At 41.2% G+C, this 21,896-nt stretch overlaps 1 protein-coding gene across 1 annotated transcript in view; it reads left to right on the top strand.

The window, feature by feature from the left end:
- Positions 1 to 21,631, top strand: part of LOC129769189 (uncharacterized) — a 37,533-nt gene extending 15,902 nt beyond the window's left edge. Inside the window, exons 2-4 of the mRNA XM_055771284.1 lie at positions 18,274 to 18,390; positions 18,472 to 20,745; positions 20,805 to 21,631. Coding sequence (XP_055627259.1) covers positions 18,274 to 18,390; positions 18,472 to 20,745; positions 20,805 to 21,029 — 2,616 coding nt within the window. The 3' untranslated portion in view covers positions 21,030 to 21,631. The remainder of the gene's footprint in view (positions 1 to 18,273; positions 18,391 to 18,471; positions 20,746 to 20,804) is intronic.
- The last annotated feature ends 265 nt before the right edge of the window (positions 21,632 to 21,896 follow it).

Raw genomic sequence — 21,896 nt, 5'->3', positions numbered from 1 at the left:
ACTCGAAACGCGAATGATGCAAGAACACCTAATTTTCTCTTTAGTAGGTCGCAAAACTCACTTTTGTAAAAAGGAATAAATTTCTTCAATTCGATGCCCAGACATATTAAAAGAGCGGCAACAATGGCTAAGTTAAAAAAAACTGTGAAATCTGTGTTATAAATTGTGTTGTCTGTAATAATTTACAGGTGCATAAGCTACTATGTTCGTACTGATGATGATGGTTTTTTTAATTGCATTATTGTATTTATAGTTTTTAGATTGTAAAGATATATACAAGAGAAGTCTACGAATGTTTGAGCCACGCGCGCGTTTCGGTAGACATAGGATCTAGAGTTTGAACTCTGGCGATAACAAATATACAATGTAAATTTTTTAGGATCTGCAGTGGAAACCGGATTCAATCTCGGGATAGCCCCATCGGAATACTCGTAAGCTATCGTATTAGCAGATGGTTATATCGAGGTTTTTCAGTACTGTGGCAGATCTCAGAGTAAGTCTCTAGTGGAAACTTCAAGATGGCCATACAAGTATGGCCATACAAATGAAACACAAATTTCTGCATTACTCGAGAATTAATCAAACAAATGAAACCAAATTAGGCATGTGAAGGTTTTAGGGTGCAATAAATGTTTTTATGGTGGTTGGACTATCCACCTCTCTCTCTAAGGAGGGGGGAGGCGTTCTGTCATACAAATGAAACACAAATTTCTACATTACACGGGAATTAATCAAACAAATGAAACCAAAATAGGCATATTGAGGTTTTAGGGTGCAAAAAATGTTTCTATGATGGTTAGACTCTTCCCCCCTCTCTCTAAGGGGGGAGCTACAATACAAATGAAACACAAATTTCAGCGTTACTCGAGAATTAATCATGCAAATGAAACCAAATTAGGCATATGGAAGTTTTAGGGTGCAATAAAAGTTTCTATGGTGGTTAGACTCTCCACCACCCTCTCTAAGAGGGGGAGGGCTGTCATACAAATGAAACACAAATTTCTACATTACTCGGGAATCAATCAAACAAATGAAACGAAATTTGGCATATGGAGGCTTTAGAGTGGATCTTTGTTCGAAACTGGAAATAGATTTTAATGTGATGAAACGCACTCCTATATCTTCTTCTATCTATACCAATAAAAAAAGTATTGCCGAATGTGTTGATAAGAGCAGAACTCGAGGAAGTAATTGTCCGATTTAGGGCTGTCTTTATTCTATCATATTTTCTGTATAAAACATTTATTCCATCTAATGGAGAAACATGTTATTTGCAAGTAATTGAAAAATCTTGAACGAAAAGTGTGTCTGAAAATAATCTGATATTATAATGATGAGTTTTGTTTGAAATACTAGGAATTTTATAGTAAAAGGTAAATTCAACAAAACTTCATGTGGAAGAAACCTCAAGGGAAGCCGAAACTGACCGCCACCCATAAGCAGAACCATCTTATTTTCGCCCGGCAATACATGGAATGGAAACTAGCTTCCCATTTGTTTTATTTTCACCCGAATGAGAGTATCTTCAATTACTGGAGGACGTTTTGATTGGCCATAGAGAATAACGCTACCGAGGATGTCGTTTTTTCAGCAGGATTATGCATAGATCAACGTTTCCAAGCAATCGAAGGCATGGTTTGCCGAGAAGGACATTCCGCTTCTTGAATGACCTGCTTGCAGTCGATTGCAATCCCTACGCAATCCCTATGCAACGGATGACAATTTGACATCATTTCCAGTCTCAAGGTAGTAATTCATGAGTGTTAGGCTATAATCAATATGGCAACACTTTAAAAGCTGTCTGACTCGATGCCAAATCGAGTTTTCAAAGTGATCCGAAATGGAGGTAGACATACTAAATATTAGCTACCGATTGGACTCGAAATTTGCCGCACAAATTTTCTGTTATTGAAATTTTAGGATGCGGCTAAACGAATGTTCACCCTGATTCCACATATTTGAATTACTTATAAAACAAAAAAGTGAATTTATACTTTTTTTAGAATGAATTCGATGAAAATAAACAATAATAGTCTTTTATGAACAAAACTGTACAAAGAATTGACTTATTTTTAAAAATATTGAGGAAAAATAGGGTGCGGCTAAACGAATGTGTAGAATTATCAGTTGATCATAATTGTCGAAATGGAATCCATAACATCGTAAACAAATGCATAGAAGGTTCTCGGTGATAAAATCTGTACAACGATTAAGGTGAATAAAGATGTAAAATAAGATCGTCTCTAAAAGTCTACAATCTATATATATATTCTACAATTACATTGTGACAAGTGCTGTTAGTCCATTTGATGTTTGCGCTAGCGAAATTGATCTTTGTTCGAAACTGGAAATGGATTTTAATGTGATGAAACGCACTTCTATATCTTCTTCTATCTATACAAAAAAAAGGATCGCCATATGTGTTGATAAGAGCAGAACTTGAGGAAGAAATTTAACGATTTAAGGCTGTCTTTATTCTATCATATTTTCTGTATAAAACATTTATTCCATGTAACGGAGAAACATGTTATTTGCAAGTTGTTGAAAAATCTTGAACGAGAATTGTGTCTGAAAATAATCTGACACTATAATGATGAGTTTTGTTAGAAATACTAGGAATTTTATAGTAAAAGGTAAATTCAACGGGGTCGATTAGAAGATCAATCAATGAACAGTTCGGCTATTGGACCCATGAACTTGCTCATAGTAAGAAAACGTGGATGTTTGAGGGTATTGATAACAAAACACAAATTTTGGGCGGGACGAAGTTTGCCGGGTCAGCTAGTACTCAATATCGAAGAACAACTTAGCTGTGAATTATTACAATCTTTATGCAAAAGCATTCAATAACACCAGTCATAGTCACAGAGTTCAACCTTCAGGGTAGACGGATGTATTGTGTGTCATTACTGCGTTAACCCAGTTTTCATCGATTCAGTTCACAAAACTATGTGACATAATTCACTAAAGCAAAACAAACGTACGCCATGCTCATTAGCAATCCATTTATTTGCCAATGCTCTCTCCATTTCCTAGTTGTCTTGTTTCGTGCGATTATTATCGATGTGTGATCTTCATTAGCAACCATTTGTGAAGATTTAAAATAAAAACACAAACTGTCACATAAATCACACCGTGTTATTCAAGTCAGACAAAACAAAACACAAATAATTTGCATGGCCTTAGAGACTGAAAAGAGGAAAAACTAGACCCCCGAGTCTTGACGTTTTGAATACATAATATGACTGCGACACTTTTCCGCCTCGATCAGCGAAACTGATTAAAAGGAACTCGCATTAAATTAACACATGCTGTCGCTGTAGGTTAACGATCGCTCTCCCTCTAGGCGGTTATGAAATCGATGACTGTATGTCTGCCATTGGCATTGGGCTATCTGCAGAAACACAGCGGTCCGGCAGCCGGACCAAATCAGGAAGCATGGCCAATCCCAATTAAGTCATCTTTCTCTCCTCAACCCCCCCCCCCACCGCCTTTTCTCTTACACATGCCCTTCCGTACATCGACACTCTACCAGCGCTGTCGATTAGTTCCCCTTGGGTTGCTTTCCCGCGCCGATAAGCAAACATCCAGCGAAACGGTCTTCGCGGGACATTAGGCCGAATCCAACCGATCCGATTCGCCATCATGACAAAACATAATCGTCACCACTGCAACACCGTCGCGCACTGTCTGCTCTCTTGGGGAAACCACACCGGTTCCAACTGGGAGCCACCTTTCACTTCCACCCATGGCGACGAAGATCTACACGTTCACGAGGATGGATGGGATGTCATCTACCTTTTAATTAGTAGCTGTTGGCGAAATTACCACCTGTGCTAGGTACAGTGGGGAATGTACGAGACATTCCGAGTCTGTAGCAGGGGGTGTGTTTGTTTTATAAGGTGCGAGAGGGCGTTATCCTTAGTATACAACTCAATCGCAATAAAATCACACACATTTTTCTACCAAATTGAATTTCAAAGTAGAGGATCCACGGAGAATCGCTTATACGCTGCCTAGTGGCTACCCAATATGTTTTTTTGTTCATTGTTATGTAACCAATTTCAGTTGCGAGTATTTTTTTCATAAGGGAGCTTTTAAAGTTATTGACCACTGCCCAAAACAATCATAACTTGAAAACAAGTTGTCTGATAGAACTATTGGAAAGTTCGTGTCGCCTGTTGATGGTGATGATGATCATTATGATCAAATCATGATGTTGGTCAAGAACAATCCTTGGTACTCGACACGTGAATTATCAGATTCACTGCAAATATCTACAACATGAGCATCTAGTGAAGTTTGATCACATAAATCGCTATGATGTACGGGTTTACGTACACATTTTTTATTGGACTACATCTCCATCTGCGACACACTTTATGAAATTAGAATGAATCACTTACAAAAACAATCAATTTGGCTGAATTGTGCTATCCCATTCGCTATAGGACTAGTGGGGGCAAATTGGTCATTGGTCATTCCTCAGTAGAGCTGTCAAAATGTCAAAATATGAATAAAAACAGAAATTGCTCTCTCGATAGCCATTGGGTCGTAGATCTGTACGCATGGTATCTAAGGAAGTTCACGTGAAATTTAGTATATTCAATCTGATATGTTGGACAAATCATTAGTTTGGACAACTGTTCACCTATTTCACCTATTCTAGTAGAGGTGAACAGATATTTCGTTCAATCTCAGCGATTAATTAGCATAGAGATTTCTATGATGTTTGGGGGCAAAGTGGTCATAGGTGAATAACGACTTACAATGTTTTGTTTACTAAAGCTGATATACCTCGCCACATTCTGCTCTTGAAGAGGTTTCTTTTCTGGCATTGACCCTGGAAAAATATACCACTCCAACTAAACGAAGCCTTATTATGTGGAACATTATGTGTTTCTTACTACGTTTTTGAATGCATGAGAAAACTTAAATTGAGACTCTAGGTGAATAGGCCAAGCTTTTTCCATACGTGTACCTACTAAAGGGTGTGTCACATCAAATTGCATCACGGAAAAAACGCTGTAGAAATTTAATTTTCAGGAATTATATCTTCAGCTTTCGCTTATAATCAGATAAGAGTGTATAGATCACGTTGGCCATGCTTCACTGTCAATTTTTCGTAAATTTGGAAAAATGTCGTCGAACGAAAAAGAGCGTCGCGTCGGTAAGATGCTGGGAATCGTCCAATCTACGGTCAGCAGAGTACTAAAACGATACTTCGAGAACCTAACCATCGACCGGAAGGTGAAGAACGGCAAAAATGGATGCTCCGTCAGTGAAAAAGATCACAAGCGCGTAGTTAAGCAGTTTAGACGTGATCCGAGAAGTTCGGTCCGGGATGTCGCCAATAAGCTGAATTTGTCAAGTTCATTCGTCCAGCGAACCAAGCAGCGGGAGGGCCTGCGTACATACAAGGTTCAGAAGGCTCCTAACCGCGACGAAAGGCAAAACATGGTGGGGAAGACGCGAGCCCGGAAGCTGTACACCGAAATGCTGACGAAGCCGCATTGCCTGGTAATGGACGACGAAACCTACGTCAAAGCGGACTTTCGTCAGCTGCCGGGCCTGTTGTTCTTCTCCGCAGAGGACAAATTCAGCGTTCCGGAGGAGATTCGCAAGCAGAAACTATCCAAGTTTGCCAAAAAGTACATGGTGTGGCAAGCGATCTGCTCTTGCGGAAAGCGGAGCGCCCCCTTCGTGATGACCGGCACGGTAAACGGGCAGATTTACCTTAAGGAGTGCCTACAGAAGCGCTTACTACCACTATTGAAGCAGCACGAGGGCCCGACCATCTTCTGGCTGGATCTCGCTTCGTGCCACTATTCAAAGGACGTGTTGGAGTGGTACGAAGCCAACGGGGTCACCTTCGTGCCAAAGGAAATGAACCCGCCCAACGCGCCGGAGCTTCGCCCAATAGAGAAATATTGGGCGATTATGAAGCAGGCCCTTCGGAAGAACCCAAAAGTTGTCAAATCGGAGGCGAACTTCAAGAGAAAATGGATTTCTGTTCAAAAAAGTTACAGGAGGGTTGTGTTCAAGACACGACCGCAGAGTTGACGTAGGATTCCGTTAGGCTATCTGCTGCATGCTGATTTTGGATATGTTTGAAGAATTACATTGTTAAACTCTTCGATAATAATTTGGGTCTGTTTTGTCTGGTTGTTAGGTATTGTTTGTTCACTCCACCAGTGTCCATAACCGAGTGATAGTGATAGGAGGATGGTGAATAGTCATTAGATGGTGCGTATCACGTACCAAAGCCGCCCTCTGTTGTTCTGGACGAGATGGCTCCTGTGTTATGTATGGATGAAATAAAGGAAAAAAGGCTCATCAATGTAATATAAGATAATTATCATTATCGAACACAAATTTTCTCACCAGAAAAAAAGGTTACTTTAGTATAGAGAAAATATATTTGAAATGGAAAAGGTAATTTCATTTATAATTTTTTATTTTCTGGATGTTTATTGAATCCATTTCCTTTTCGCTTTAAACCCAACGGAACACGATGCTACATGCCTCATATGCCATATGTAGAGCATATGTGAAATCACTTTTTCGAATACTCCTTCATTTTTCCAATTTTGCTCATTGCATGAACTATCCTTGGGGAAAAAATAGCGTTTCAAATTGCAAGTCATGTAAAAACAATAGCTACCATATACAATTTTACACTTACAGTTGTGCTAAAGGTTCACAATAAATGATCGGTCATTAATATGAAATTTCACAAAGCTACCAACATAAAAGTTCCAAATTTAAATTTTATTTATATTCTATCAAGCATAAGTTCTATTCAGTTCGTTGAAACATCATTCTTCAAACAACCCATAGAAAGATTCTTATTGGAACGAAAATAACAAAAAAAAAAACACTCGTTCATCGCTCCAAACTTATTCGCCAGCACGTATGCAATCAGCAATGTCCACGCTAGTTACAATGAGCACTATTCATTTGTGCGCGTCGTTAGTTAAACTATCGACCACGAGGGTATTAACATGCGGATTTCCCCCCGACACCTTGGATTTGAAATCTCTGTTAGGGAATACATGTCGGTGGGGAAAAAAGCTCCCCCTTCTTTCATGTATCTGCAATGCCGATTTCCCTCAGACAGCTTGGTTTTGATGTCTCTGTTAGGGACCCGCCGCATATGTCGACAATTTGACCAATCAGAAGCGGGTATTTCCATTAGGATAGGGGTTGAGATTTTTCAATTGTTCGATAGTTAGTTTCATGACATATATTATTTTATTCAATGTGAAAAATTGTTATGAAGTGTCGAAATTGATTGACGCAAAAATCTCACCAATCCATCATGAAATGACTTAGCAATAAGCATTTGAAATTGGACAATTTTCTCGGTGCGTTCGATTTTCGATTTTCAATTTGTACCTCAATATGTTCCCTAAAGACGTAATCCTACGTCAAAAAACTACAACCTGACGTTGTACAGGACCTTATGGACGGGGTAAAGAGGAAGGTGCGAGCATACGGGCTTGGGCTCGAAGTATGAATAAAAAGAAAATGCCAAAAGTTGTTTAATAGTTTTTATTTTACTGTCTAAAATTTTCAAAAGGATCGGTCTACTGGGCGAATTTCTACAGCGTTTTTTCCGTGATGCAATTTGATGTGACACACCCTTTATATTAAATATGATTAGAACAAATTTGGACTAAAAAAACGCCTAAATTTATCCCATTTAGCTTGATATGTGCGAGTGATCACTTTGCCCCCACTGGGTGATCACTTTACCTCCAAGCAAAAAAAATGTTCGATTTTTCACCTTTTTTTCTAATGATGAAAAATGTACTATTTTGAATTTTTATAGTAAAAGCCAAATGCTATTTTGAACAACAATGAGTTGAACTATAACATTCTTCGAAAAATGGGAATTGTAGTGGCATGTGGACGCTGGAAATGGGCATATTCCTTAGGGTGACCACTATGCTTCCACTTCCCCTACTGACCAGCGTAAGATTATTGAATTTCGACGAGAAACCAAAGTTTTGAGTGGATCGAGCTAAGCAAATGATGACGGAAGATCGTGAAACCAAATAGTCCATATATAATTGAATAGCTGTAATTTTTCTCTAAGAACACAAACTCTCTGGATGACCCAAGAATTCATAGATTTTTGAATTAAATGTTAGATTTTTATGAAGAAATGATGAAGTTTGATGCTCAACGTATCATTACAGTATTCGTTCGGTAACTGGGCGCGAAAAGAATCCCAGTTACAGATATTCCATCGATAATTCCCTTGATGATTTTTTTGAGAATGATTTTTTTCGTCTTTATCGTATAGGTCTTCTTACTGACAATTTTTGTAATTGTCATCATATCATACTAACAAGTTCATTCTACAACTAAAGTATACATAAACAACTAATACTAGTATACAACTAATTCCTTCCATTAAGCCAACCAAGGCACTAAAGATGGAACCTTCTTCGGGACGGAATACTTTGGATAGCAACGGGAAGTTGGTTCCATGAAATAGTTGCTCGTACAATGAAGGCATTGCGATAATGAAAAGTGCTGAAATGTGGCAGACTAAAACTTCTGGTTCTTGTGTTTCTGAAAGGCTCGAATTTTTCAAATAGATACAGAGGGCCTTTGAGCAAGATATTATAGGTGGCCAAACAATAACGGAGTTTAATAAAATCATAAAATGGGCAGCCAAGAAGTTTGCCCTGAAATGAGGAGATTCTTGAGAACCTCGATAAATTAAAAACCCATCGGACAAAGCAGTTTACAGCTACTCTCAGTCTATTTAATGTTGATATGGATACATTAGAGGTCAACTCCATGCCGTATGTAAGATGGGGGAGGAGTAGCGATTTGAAGAGCATGATTTTTACTGGGATTTTCAACATCCCAGCCGTGAGTCTTAAGTGACGTAAACTGGCGTATGTTTTCGAATACTGGTAATTGATTTGTTTATCCTATTCTAAATTATTTTGGAAAATTACTCCAAGATTTGTATCATTATCCACGTAGTCTAGAATATCATTTCCCAGAGTAATATTTGGCAAAGTTATAAACATTACTTTAGATTTAGATGTGTTAATGGGGAGTAGGTTACACTTTGACCAAAAGGAAACTTGTTTCAGATCAGCATTTACAAGTTGAGCTATCTCTACTACAGATAAATTGGGAGCACAGATATATAACTGCACGTAGTCAGCAAACATGTGTATCACACACACACACACTCTGAGAACGGCCTGTAAATCATTGATAAATAATGAAAATAATAAAGACCCAAGGACCGATCCTTGGGGAACACCTGACATAATGTTGGTTCGACTTGAATACTTACCGCCGCTTTCTACGACTTGAGTCCTTTGTGATAGATATGATCCAATGAGAGTCACAGCAGCACTAGAAAAACCAAATTGACTGGACTATCTTGCAACATGCCCTGCCCATCGCACTCGTGGGTTCAAGAATTAGGGATTTGTACATGGTACACTTCGTACGGGGTCGGAGCTTGTTGGACCTCAAGGATTTGCGGAACCCATAGTAGGCACGACTTCCATTGACAATGCGTCTTCGAATTTCACGACTGTTGTTGTTGTCAGTTGTTATCAACGAGCCAAGGTAGACAAATTCCTCTACCACCTCGAGCTCGTCGCCGTCGATCACAACACTACTACCAAGAAGAACTCTGTTACGATCAATCCCTCCAGCTAGCATGTAGTTAGTCTTAGACGCATTGATCCTAAGCCCAATCAACACTGCTTCGTGTTTCAGTCGGGTATACAAGTCGCATGTGTTCTTCCGATTATGTACACGTCGTCGGCGAAGCAGATAAACTGACTAGATTTGTTGAAGGTCTCAAATGAGTCTCAAATGAATCCGACAGCTCACCTGAGATCCGCACACTGCACCGCACACCGTTCATCGTTGACTGAATCAGTCTTGTCAGCTTTCGGGGAAAGCCGTGCTCGTCCATGATCCTTCACAGCTGTCGTCGGTCGATTGTATCATATGCGGCCTTGAAGTTGACAAAGATGGGGTGTGTAGGGACCTGATACTCGCGGCACTTTTGGAGGATCTGCCGCAGTGTAAAAATCTGGTCCGTCGTCGAGCAACCGGGCATGAATCCGGTCTGATAACTTCCCACAAATCTACTTACTATTGGCGATAGACGGCGGAAGAGGAACTGAGACAAAATTTTGTAGGCACCATTCAGGATTGTGATGGCACGATAGTTCCCACAATCCAACTTTTCGCCTTTTTTATATATGGGGCAGATTACCCCGTCCTTCCACTCCTCCGGTAGCGGTTCTGTGACCCAGATTCTGACTATCAACCGGTGCATACACCCTACAAGTTTTCTTTTCGAGTTTCCAATCTCTAGTCCGTGTTCTTTGCGTGGGTCTAGTCCGATTGTCCTGTCTCGAATCTCATTGTGAATTTTCCTGTGCGTTTTATTTTTACGGATGGCTTACAGGACCTGCACCAACCCACTGTCTCGCCGGAGGACCGTCGTGCACAAATCTCTTTAGAGTCCCCGAAGCCAGTGATCAGCCGCCCCTAACATGGGGATCAGACGCTGTTTTGAGCCGCACCTCCATGGTGAACAGACGCTCGGATAGGCCCCCTTTCCTGTCAGCATACGACCAAGATCCCACCGGGGTTGGTTACCCGATCTTTACTATGGTTACTCGTACCGCAGCCGTCACCACGGGGAGGTAGGGATAGGAGTTACTGGACAGGAAGCTAAGGACCACGAATGGGGTATATTTTATGCCTGCAGGTACGCGAAGTACCGACGGTACGCTTAGTCCAGTCATTTACCAACCGGGAGAAATTATATATAGCAAGATTAGCTTAACAAACTTCAAGGGTAACCCATCTAGCCCAACAGCGTTAGAAGATATGGAACCCTTTGCCTGTTTGTTGAACCCTTGCAGCCAAAACTTTGGAATTTGGTGGGAGTTCTACAAGTTTTTCTAGTGGACCGATTTCAACCAATGATTTTTTCACGTAATCTTGGATATATTTCCCGTCATCGTACGTAGCATGTTTTCAGGATATTGATTTTTGACAAAATGGCGACATTTTTTGTAAAAAAAGTTTGCGTTTTTGCCTCAAAAGTCGTGACAATAAGATTCACCAAAATTCTATTTTTTGAACAATAAAAAAAAACCCAATGTACGATGACAGGAAATTTAGTGGAGAATCTGGGAAAAACTATTTCATCAAAATTGGATGGACCGTTCTGGAGGTAGAACTCCCATCAGTTTGCAAATCTTAGTTTCGAGAAAAGAATTTTTTAATTTTCAAAAAACCAAAATAAAGCTTATTTTAGGACATTTTCGATGTGACCACCCCTTTTTTCGATAACGCGTTTTAAACGGTGAACAAAATTCTCCATGTACAACTCTAACATTACGACTTCGATGCTGTTGAAAATCCGAGTTATTTCTTCTTTAAGTTCCTTCAAATTTTGTGGCTTATTAACATAGCAACGGTCCTTCACGTACCCCCAGAGGAAGTAATCGACAACGAGAAATGTTGAAATTCTTGCCATGAGAGGACAAAGTTTCATTGAGTCTTCAGTTGCTCGAGCAATAAGATTTCACTAAAAACACACGTTCTTGTAAATTGTACATCTTGACACTAAAAACCATTCGATCAGACTGAACGAGTAGCCGAAGCAGTCGATTTTTTTTGCGTGAGCTTTTAATCTGAAAGACCCTGTATAACACAAAAAGTATTTTAAAATACCCTTTATCTCCCTCCATAATGTATTTCTGTAATGTATTGTGAACTGCAACAACTTACCCTTTCCTCCTTTAGTGCAAAACATAACTTATGAACTCTTGTGCTCCCGTGGCCGAGTGGTTAGCGTCACACTTCACATGCCGGGAGTTCGAGTTCGATTTCCCGTTCTGGTCGGGGGATTTTTCGTCAAAAAAAAAATCTTCCGACTTGCACTGTGGCCACGCGTATTCTAGAGCTTGTCACTCAGATTACATTTCATAGTGTGTTATTTGGCATAAAAATCTCAACTAAGTACTAAATTACTCACAGAAAATTCGCGTCCAATCGAGGATTGATAGCTTTTTCGGACATTGTGGACTTTATATTAAACACCCTCAATATTCAAGACCCCCTTAGAAGCCTTATTTCTGCCTTGCTTCCATCGCTGAAGTCTTATCTTAAGCAATTGACTGTTTCATGGCCCCTCCTTGCATCAATCATATCTTTCGATGGATAATTCACCTAACGTAGTAAAGGGTGTGTCACATCAAATTGCATCACGGAAAAAACGCTGTAGAAATTTAATTTTTAGGAATTATATCTTCAGCTTTCGCTTATAATCAGATAAGAGTGTATAGATCACGTTGGACATGCTTCACTGTAAATTTTTCGTAAATTCGGAAAAATGTCGTCGAACGAAAAAGAGCGTCGTGAATTAATCCTGTGCACTCATTTCGAGAATCCGGAGTTGTCACATCGGGACATCGGTAAGATGCTGGGAAACGTCCAATCCACGGTCAGCAGAGTACTAAAACGATACTTCGAGAACCTAACCATCGACCGGAAGGTGAAGAAGGGCAAAAATGGATGCTCCGTCAGTTAAAAAGATCACAAGCGCGTAGTTAAGCAGTTTAGACGTGATCCGAGAAGTTCGGTCCGGGATGTCGCCAATAAGCTGAATTTGTCAAGTTCATTCGTCCAACGGACCAAGCAGCGGGAGGGCCTGCGTACATACAAGGTTCAGAAGGCTCCTAACCGCGACGAAAGGCAAAACATGGTGGGGAAGACGCGAGCCCGGAAGCTGTACACCGAAATGCTGACGAAGCCGCATTGCCTGGTAATGGACGACGAAACCTACGTCAAAGCGGACTTTCGTCAGCTGCCGGGCCTGTTGTTCTTCTCCGCAGAGGACAAATTCAGCGTTCCGGAGGAGATTCGCAAGCAGAAACTATCCAAGTTTGCCAAAAAGTACATGGTGTGGCAAGCGATCTGCTCTTGCGGAAAGCGGAGCGCCCCCTTCGTGATGACCGGCACGGTAAACGGGCAGATTTACCTTAAGGAGTGCCTACAGAAGCGCTTACTACCACTATTGAAGCAGCACGAGGGCCCGACCATCTTCTGGCTGGATCTCGCTTCGTGCCACTATTCAAAGGACGTGTTGGAGTGGTACGAAGCCAACGGGGTCACCTTCGTGCCAAAGGAAATGAACCCGCTTAACGCGCCGGAGCTTCGCCCAATAGAGAAATATTGGGCGATTATGAAGCAGGCCCTCCGGAAGAACCCAGAAGTTGTCAAATCGGAGGCGGACTTCAAGAGAAAATGGATTTCTGTTCAAAAAAAAAACTACAACCTGACGTTGTACAGAACTTTATGAACGGGGTAAAGAGGAAGGTGCGAGCATACGGGCTTGGGCTCGAAGTATGAATAAAAAGAAAATGCCAATAGTTGTTTAATAGTTTTTCTTTTACTGTCTAAAATTTTCAAAGGATCGGTCTACTGGGCGAATTTCTACAGCGTTTTTTCCGTGATGCAATTTGATATGACACACCCTTTAGAAGATATGATCAATGTGCTACAATGGAACTGCCGTAGTCTAGTGCCCAAACTAGACTCGTTCAAATTTTTACTTCAAAATGATGGCTGTGATATATTCGCCCTTTCTGACACATGGCTTTCGTCTGATACAGAACTCAACTTCCACGATTTCAACATTATTCGCCTGGATAGAAATGGTTCTTATGGAGGAGTACTTCTGGGGATCAAAATGCTACTCTTTCTATAAAGTTCCTCTCCCAGCTCTATCAGACGTCGAAATTGTCGCGTGTCAAATAACGGCAAATAATAAAGAACTTTGCATAGCTTCAGTATACGTTCCTCCAAATACTAACATTAGCCGTAGTCAACTTTGTAATCTAGTCTCGATTCTCTCATCCCCAGTTCTAATACTGGGTGACATGAACTCCCATGGTACTGGGTTGGGTGATCCTTATGATGACGCTAGAGCGGCTATTTTTTACGATTTATGTGACGATTTCAATTTAACTATCTTAAACACTGGTGAAGCGACACGAATTCCAAAACCCTTCGGCTCGAGAAAGTCGACTCGACCTATCTTTTTGCTCAAGCTCGCTATCATTAAATTGTCACTGGAAGGTCATCAATGATCCCCATGGTAGCGACCACTTGCCAATCAATATATCAATCAAGTGTAACCCGCAATCTACTGAACCATCTCGAGTTCCATTTGATCTAACAAGGAACATCGACTGGCAAAAATTTGCAACGGCGGTAACAATTGGTGTCGAATCAATAGATATGCTTCCACCATTGGAAGAATATCGATTTTTCGTAGATTTGATGTATAAAAGCTCATTGGAAGCACAAAAAAGAAAAGTTCCAAGTGCTCCGTTTAAAAGAAAACCAGCCACTCCTGGCTGGGATGAAAATTGTATTTGAAATAATCTGATGCTTTCAAAGCATTTCGCAGACATGGAACATCCACACACTTCGAGGAATATTCGAAGCTTGAAATACAGCTGAAACAATTAATTAAAGCAAAAAAAACGCGGTTACTGGCGCAATTTCATTGAAGGTCTTTCTCGTGAAACCTCAATACGTAGCTTGTGGAGGGTAGCTCGCAACATGCGTAACCGCTCATCTACCAAAGAGAGTGAGGAATACTCCAACCTATGGATATTCGATTTCACTAAAAAGGTCTGTCCAGACTCAGTTCCAGCCCAACATATTCTTCGAGAAACGTCTCCAAGCGGTGGATCTCTGGACGGACCATTCTCAATGCTGGAATTTTCTATGGCTCTTCTTTCATCGAACAACTATTCACCCGGAAGCGATATGATTAAATTCGTTCTTCCAAAAAATCTTCCCGATATCGCGAAAAGACGCTTGCTAGACTTATTCAATACCCTACTAGAGAACAATATTGTGCCACCCGAATGGAGACAGGTCAAAGTAATGCTATGCTCTCGTGCATTAGAAAATTGTTGGAAAAAATGATCCTTCGAAGACTCGATCAATGGATCGAGACAAATAATTTGCTATCAAGTACACAATTTGGGTTTCGCAAGAGCAAAGGAACAAACGATTGTCTAGCGTTGCTCTCTACAGATATTCAACTGGCCTTTGCGCACAAGGAGCAACTGGCTTCAGTATTCTTGGGTATTAAGGGAGCTTTTGATTCGGTTTCCATAGAAATTCTGTCAGAATACCCACATAACGTATTACCCACAATACGTTATGTGGGTATGGACTACCCACATAACGTATTTCAATACCCACATACCCACATAACGTAATACCCACATAACGTAAACCCACATAACGGGTTTGGAATACCCACATAACGTATTTCAAGCAAAAATGTCAAAAAAGAGTCAACTTTCTCCGCTCGATTTGCGGCACGTGGTGGGGAGCTCATCCGGGAGATCTCATAACGCTTTATAAAACAACTATTCTATCTATTCTGGAGTATGGCTCTTACTGCTTTCTCTCAGCAGCTAAAAGTCACCTTCTAAAATTGGAACGAATTCAATATCATTGTCTGCGTATAGCTCTCGGCTGTATGCACTGAACGCATAACATGAGTCTCGAGGTTCTGGCAGGAGTAACTCCTCTACAGAACCGATTCTGGGAACTTTCTCTCAGAATACTGGTGAAATGCGGAGTCACGAACACAATTGTGATTGAAAACTTTGAAAAAATTCTTCATCTAAATATACAATCTCGGTTTATGAGAATTTATCATCACTATATTTCGTCGGATATTTGTCTTCCATCGTTTACTCCAGATCGTGCTCACTTCACCATCAGCAGTTCCTCAATTGAATACGATCTGTCGATGAAACAAGCAATACTTGGGATTTCAGATCAGCTTCGACCAACTTTCATTCCCCGTATTTTTAACCAAAAGTACCAACAAGTCAATTGCATGAAAAGATACTTCACTGATGGGTCTCGCCTCAATGGATCCACTGGCTTCGGTGTTTTCAATGAAAATTCGAGCGCCTTCCGCAAACTGCAAGAACCTTGTTTCTTTTATGTTGCTGAGCTGGCAGCAATCGACTTCGCATTGGGGATGATCTCCAACAAGCCTGCAGACCATTACTTCATTTTCTCGGATAGTCTCAGTTCGCTTGAGGCTCTCTAGTCGATGAAAACTAGTAGGCACCCATCTTATTTCCTCATAAAAGTGAGGCAGCAGATGAGTGCACTGATCGAAAGATCTCATAAGATAACCTTTGTATGGGTCCCCTCTCATTGCTCAATTCCTGGCAATGAGAAAGCGGACACTCTCGCAAAGGTGGGTGCCCAGGAAGGCGAATTGTTTGATAGACAGATTTCATACGATGAATTTTTCCAATTACTGCGTCAGAGTTCCCTCTTGAGTTGGCAATCCGATTGGGACACTGGAAGTCTTGGGCGGTGGTTATATTTATTCCAAATGTTTCTTCGAGAGCGTGGTTCAAAGGTTTGGACGTAAGTCGTGACTTCATACGTGTAATGAGTAGACTTATGTCCAACCACTACTCGCTAGATGTGCATCTCCACAGAATAAATCTTGTTCAAAGCAATGTCTGTCGGTGTGGAAACGGTTACGATGACATCGATCACGCAGTTTAGCAATGTACGGATAATTACGCAGCCAGAGACTACCTTTTGAATGCCCTTGAGGCACAAGGAAGACACCCCTATGTTCCTGTTAAAGACGTGATGGGAACTCGCGACATCTGCTATATGCAGTTGATCTATATGTTTGTGAAACGGTCTAGTATAAGAATTTAATGCTTTTGTGTTTTTCTTTTTCGTTATTAGTTTGTTTGTCTTGTCCCCTCATCTCACCGTCGTCCACCCTCGACAGCTAGTCGAACGCCAAATGATATCCCTGGTCATTATGCACAATGTTACAATGCGTGCGGAAACCCTCGGTTGAGACAATGGTACACCTTATCCTAATCCCTAACCTGTCCTGTCCCACAAAAATTGTTGCCTTTTTAACCTCGAGTAAACCGCGAGTATTCGGTCGAATCCTACTAAACATAGCAATTAGTTGAAACTTTGTATAAACAAACCTTGAATTAGCGGCTCCGCAAAGCTTATGCGATTGAGCCTTACAAATAAATGAATTGGAAAAAAACGATTTCGAGGCTTTTCAAAACAGCACTAGAAAACCAGATCCTTGTGAAATAACACTAGAAAACACGTGTAAGAAAAGCAGTTGTCAAAAGTTCACTGAACATTCAAAATAGCCGTACTTGTCAACATAAGTAAGAGACATGAGTACCGACATAATGCCACAAAAAAATCTAGAATCGAATATACGTAACCCGCGTAAATTCGAAAGTTGCGATACTTTATGAGTTTTTTAGTTTCTGAGATTATCCCAAATTTTACTTCGAAAGGTTGAACAAATTTTTATCCGGAATTAAATTTGATTCTTCGTTTGATATACCTTCCCGTAACGGAGCAATGAATATAGGGGTAATTCTGCAAGAAGGAATATATTTTACAACAATTCACAACATTCTTATTAACGATGTGACATGAAGTCGATTAACATTCGATTAAGGTTTACAAATGTAGGTTTAATTCACATACACACACAATTCACATAATATCATCTTGTACAACATCAAAACATACATCATCCAGACGTTACATCATTTACCATCATGAATTCAATAAATTACTAGTCCACCGGTACAACAATATATTTGTCGATTGCTTCGCATTTGCAAACGTGTAGTCCAATAAAACATTGACATTGACCGAATCGCCCAACCCACCATTTATAGACGATGTGATATTGACTATTACAATCGATTCACTTCGAAACGCTAATTCGGCCAATCTTCCACCCAAATGACCGAACTCGGATTGACAAGGAGATCGCAAATCGATTGAACAGAGAAACAAACAGAAACGAAAAAACCACAGGTTCACTTCCGAAAAATCGGGTATCAAGTGCTTCATTGGAACAGGTTTCACGCGTAATTACACACGAAGTATTGCATTCTTTCCATGTTTAATGCATTTTTGAAGGCGCCGCTAATGTAAATTGTTTCGGGTGCAATTTCAGCATTTATCTGTACCTACCACGGACAATGGTTTGAAACAAGTATCTTGAATAATTGTTTTTCATTTCCACCGAAAAAAAAAGGAATTCCTGATTTAACGACATTATCACTTCTAATAAGCGATGAACCCGCGAAAGAGCGACAAATTATTGTAACGTTTCTTCATTTATTGTCTTTGCAGCTTCTACTGCTACTACCGGTAGTATTCACTGCCCAATCACCTGCCGCTGTATTTGAGGATGTTTTTGAGCTGGGGCGGCCGAGCGTCACCTTCCGGAGCACTCTGGAGAATAAGAATGTAAGTAATGCGACGATCGAAATAATTGTTCATTATATTATATAATTCAACTAACTATCTCATTTCTGATTCTGTTTCAAGGGAATGCAGGCCTACCTGAGAAAGCGGAACCGCCAGCGGGCTCTTGTACCATCGGCAATTTCACCTCCCCGAATCGATTCTTACTCGGCTGCCAGCGAGCGCTATCAGGACTTCCAGGAAACTCTGAACGATCGTATCCGGTTGGAGAATCTCAAAAAGATTGCCACCATTAGTACAAAGCGCTTTGATACTCTGCCGATGGTCCAGCGCGAGTCCAAGAAAACCCACATCATACCGAAAGAAGTCTTCCACTTCACGCTGTCCGATGTAATGATCCGCCATCCATTACCGCAGGGATACGAAAAGCAGCATATGAGCCGAGTCAAGCGAAGTGAAAATCCGGAACGACGCGAACCAATGGCACGGGAAATTCTCTGGTTCGAACATAAGGATGCGATTAGGCGCGAACAACCAAATAATGAGGAACGAAAAGTTGATCACCACAGAAGCAGACGATCGGCAGAACCCACCGATCAAAAGGCTCAGGAAAAAGTTTCATTCGAACTGAAGGATGGAAAAGTGCCAGAAACGACTGTGTCTTCGAATTTGAGAATGCCGTTCACAACATCGGACACCTTCAAGCGGGGATCCGAACGTCGTGCACTGAGAAGACGGGATGTCAGAAAGGAGCGCCAAGACATTCAGAAGAATGAGTCGGATCTGAACGTGGAAGAAACAAGACGAGTCAAGATCAATCGGGGCAATAAGAAGAAGGTGACCAATTACGAAGACCTGCCACTAGGTGTACAGAAAGCTATCGACATTGCCATCCATGAGAACGAGAGAGTGAATGCGAAATCACCGGAAGAGCCACCGAAAGCTACGAAATATTACTTCGGAGACAAAAAACCAAAAGTGAAGAAACCATTCAGTGCGGCAGTCAACACCAAATTGACCCATCCAAGTGCGAAAGATAACATGTTTGTTCCAAGTCCCCAAATTGAGTCTGGATTCGTTCCGAGCAAACAGATGCAGGGCGATTCAAATGACAATTTGATGCCGGAGAAGACGACACCAGCGAACTGGTGGACACCGTCCAATTTAATTCGACCCAAAAGACTTTATCAAAAATCTTTGTACATTCCACCGCTGGTGGTTAGTCCTCAATATGTAAACACCTACAAACCCACGATGGAATCTAACAAAATGAAGGAACTGTCACCGGGATATCAACACGGACATGAAACCTACGATTCGGAGGCTACGAAGGAGGTGATCATTGGCGATAAACCCAAGATTCAGTATGTCATCAAAGAAAACTCTCATCCTGTGAGAATCGAACCGACTAGAACGAAAATTACCCTTCAGCCGACTATTTCGATTTCCTACGATCAGGAACCGACCGCTCCAACTGCCTACGCAGAAGGTGGACACTCTGATTACAACATTCCATATGGACCACTAGAAGTCCGGTATCAAGCACCCAAAGAATCTACGAAGACCTTTCAAAAAATGAACATAGTAGTTCCTGACCAAGAGGAGAATAATCCCACCCAATATTATAGCAACAATAACAACCAGGTCGAGCAATCCCAATCCCAATCCCAATCCAAAACCCAAGCTTCCGAGTTGAGCCACTCCTCTGGAGATGGTTATGGCTCAAAGACGAGAAATAGTATAGCGGCTCTGTCAGCGCTAATCGGAAAGCGCCCTACCGTTCAACTCAAGGGTCTCAACGATCTATTGCATATGCCGGTTCCGATTGGTAACGCACAGCCACTGCAAAAAATGAAAACCAAAGTTAGACCACAGGAGAACACCGCCCCGATTGTTTTCCCGATGGAATCGTCCACGTCACGACCTCAACCAAAGAAAAATAACGGATATCGAAGTGTGAAGATCGAAAGCGTACCCAAGGCGAATATATATGATAATACCAGCCCAGATGTAGTGTATAATACGATTCAGATGAAACCTCAACTTCGGGTACCCATGACGAAGGACTACACACCCATTCAGGAGTCCGTTGCGGACATCTCCGAGTCCGATTTTGTTGCATCGACCATCGCAACTCCCACCCACGCGACATATATTGTTTCTTCCACCCCAGTGGTTCCACTCCTGGAGGTCAATAGCTACGAAAACGATGCCACCGGACACGGATACGGGAGCTATCAATCCACCGGAGCCCCACTGGAAATTTACAGTACTCCCGAGACAATCGCGGAACCAATCAGTGTTCAGTATCAGAGCCGAGAGGTATCCCGTCACAATGTCCGCCAGAAGTATGAACACAGCGATCATCAACTCGACGGTAATAGTGAACACCACGATGTAAGTAGAGTCAAATTTCCTTGATCCTCGCAATCGTTCTCATACGCGCAATATTTCAGGAATCGGAAGGGTACGCCTTCGGTTACCGAGTGCGTGATTTCCACAGTGGCAACGACTTCGGTCATGTCCAGAACCGAGACAACGGAGTGACCCGAGGCGAATATCACATCCTGTTGCCGGACGGACGGGTGCAGAATGTCCGCTACACTGCCGACGATAAGGGTTTCCACGCTGACGTTAGCTACGAGAGCATTCATGCACCCCACGAAGCGGAGCACAAATGATTTCCATTTCCAACCTGAACAGATGAAAAGAAGACTGTGTACATAAAATCGAACATTCGATCAAACCGCGCGCGATCGATGCGTAAAAAAGAAAAGCTTTGCAAAATACACACGGGAAGCTTTCGATAGTTTCCAACAGAGGCGCGTTCAACTGATCTAGACGAAAGCTTTCGCACTTTTCAAAGCTTAGCGAATGAATTCTGCGCCGGAGAGCGTAATTTTTTTTTAGTTACTGATAATTAACCTTGTTTTCTGTAGGCTTCCGGACCTCAACAACTATTTAAAACTAACTGTTATTTAATTTTACTATTTAATAGCCTGTAAGATATTTGTTTTATACCATTGACGAACACCATTCTGTCACTATCTTCCGCCCCACTCTAGTGTTGATACGATTTACCGTGATCGAGGGACTTGTGCAATTATGTTTACTTAACTTAACTTTAGCCTTTATCATCGATATTTAATCATCCATCACTTCGGATCATTGAACTAGGCGTAGTGTAATACAAGGCGGGAAGTGAGAATTCGGAAGGAAGTATGTGATTGCATTAGTGTTAGGCCCTTCTGTTCACTATAGTGGCAATTGATTTAATGTTGACTGGTACCAAACTGTCGCTGTACCTTGTTTCATGTGGAACAAATAAGTTGCAATATTGGTAATAAAGTGATTCAGTTCTCTAGTTTTATTCGATGTTATTTGTACTATCACGAAAGAAAATCAAAAATATATCCAGGTCCAAGTAAGGATCGTGTAGAAATTGAAAACCAAAATTTTTCATTAGTTTAAAGTCGTTTAAAGGCCCCGAAAATCGGTTAATAACCCAGGATACGAGCTATTCTACTCAGCACCAAAACTCAAACTCT

This window comes from Toxorhynchites rutilus, chromosome 2, assembly GCF_029784135.1.
Source record: "Toxorhynchites rutilus septentrionalis strain SRP chromosome 2, ASM2978413v1, whole genome shotgun sequence".
NCBI classification, from domain to species: domain Eukaryota; kingdom Metazoa; phylum Arthropoda; class Insecta; order Diptera; family Culicidae; genus Toxorhynchites; species Toxorhynchites rutilus.
This window is presented reverse-complemented; position numbering and strand designations above follow the sequence as displayed.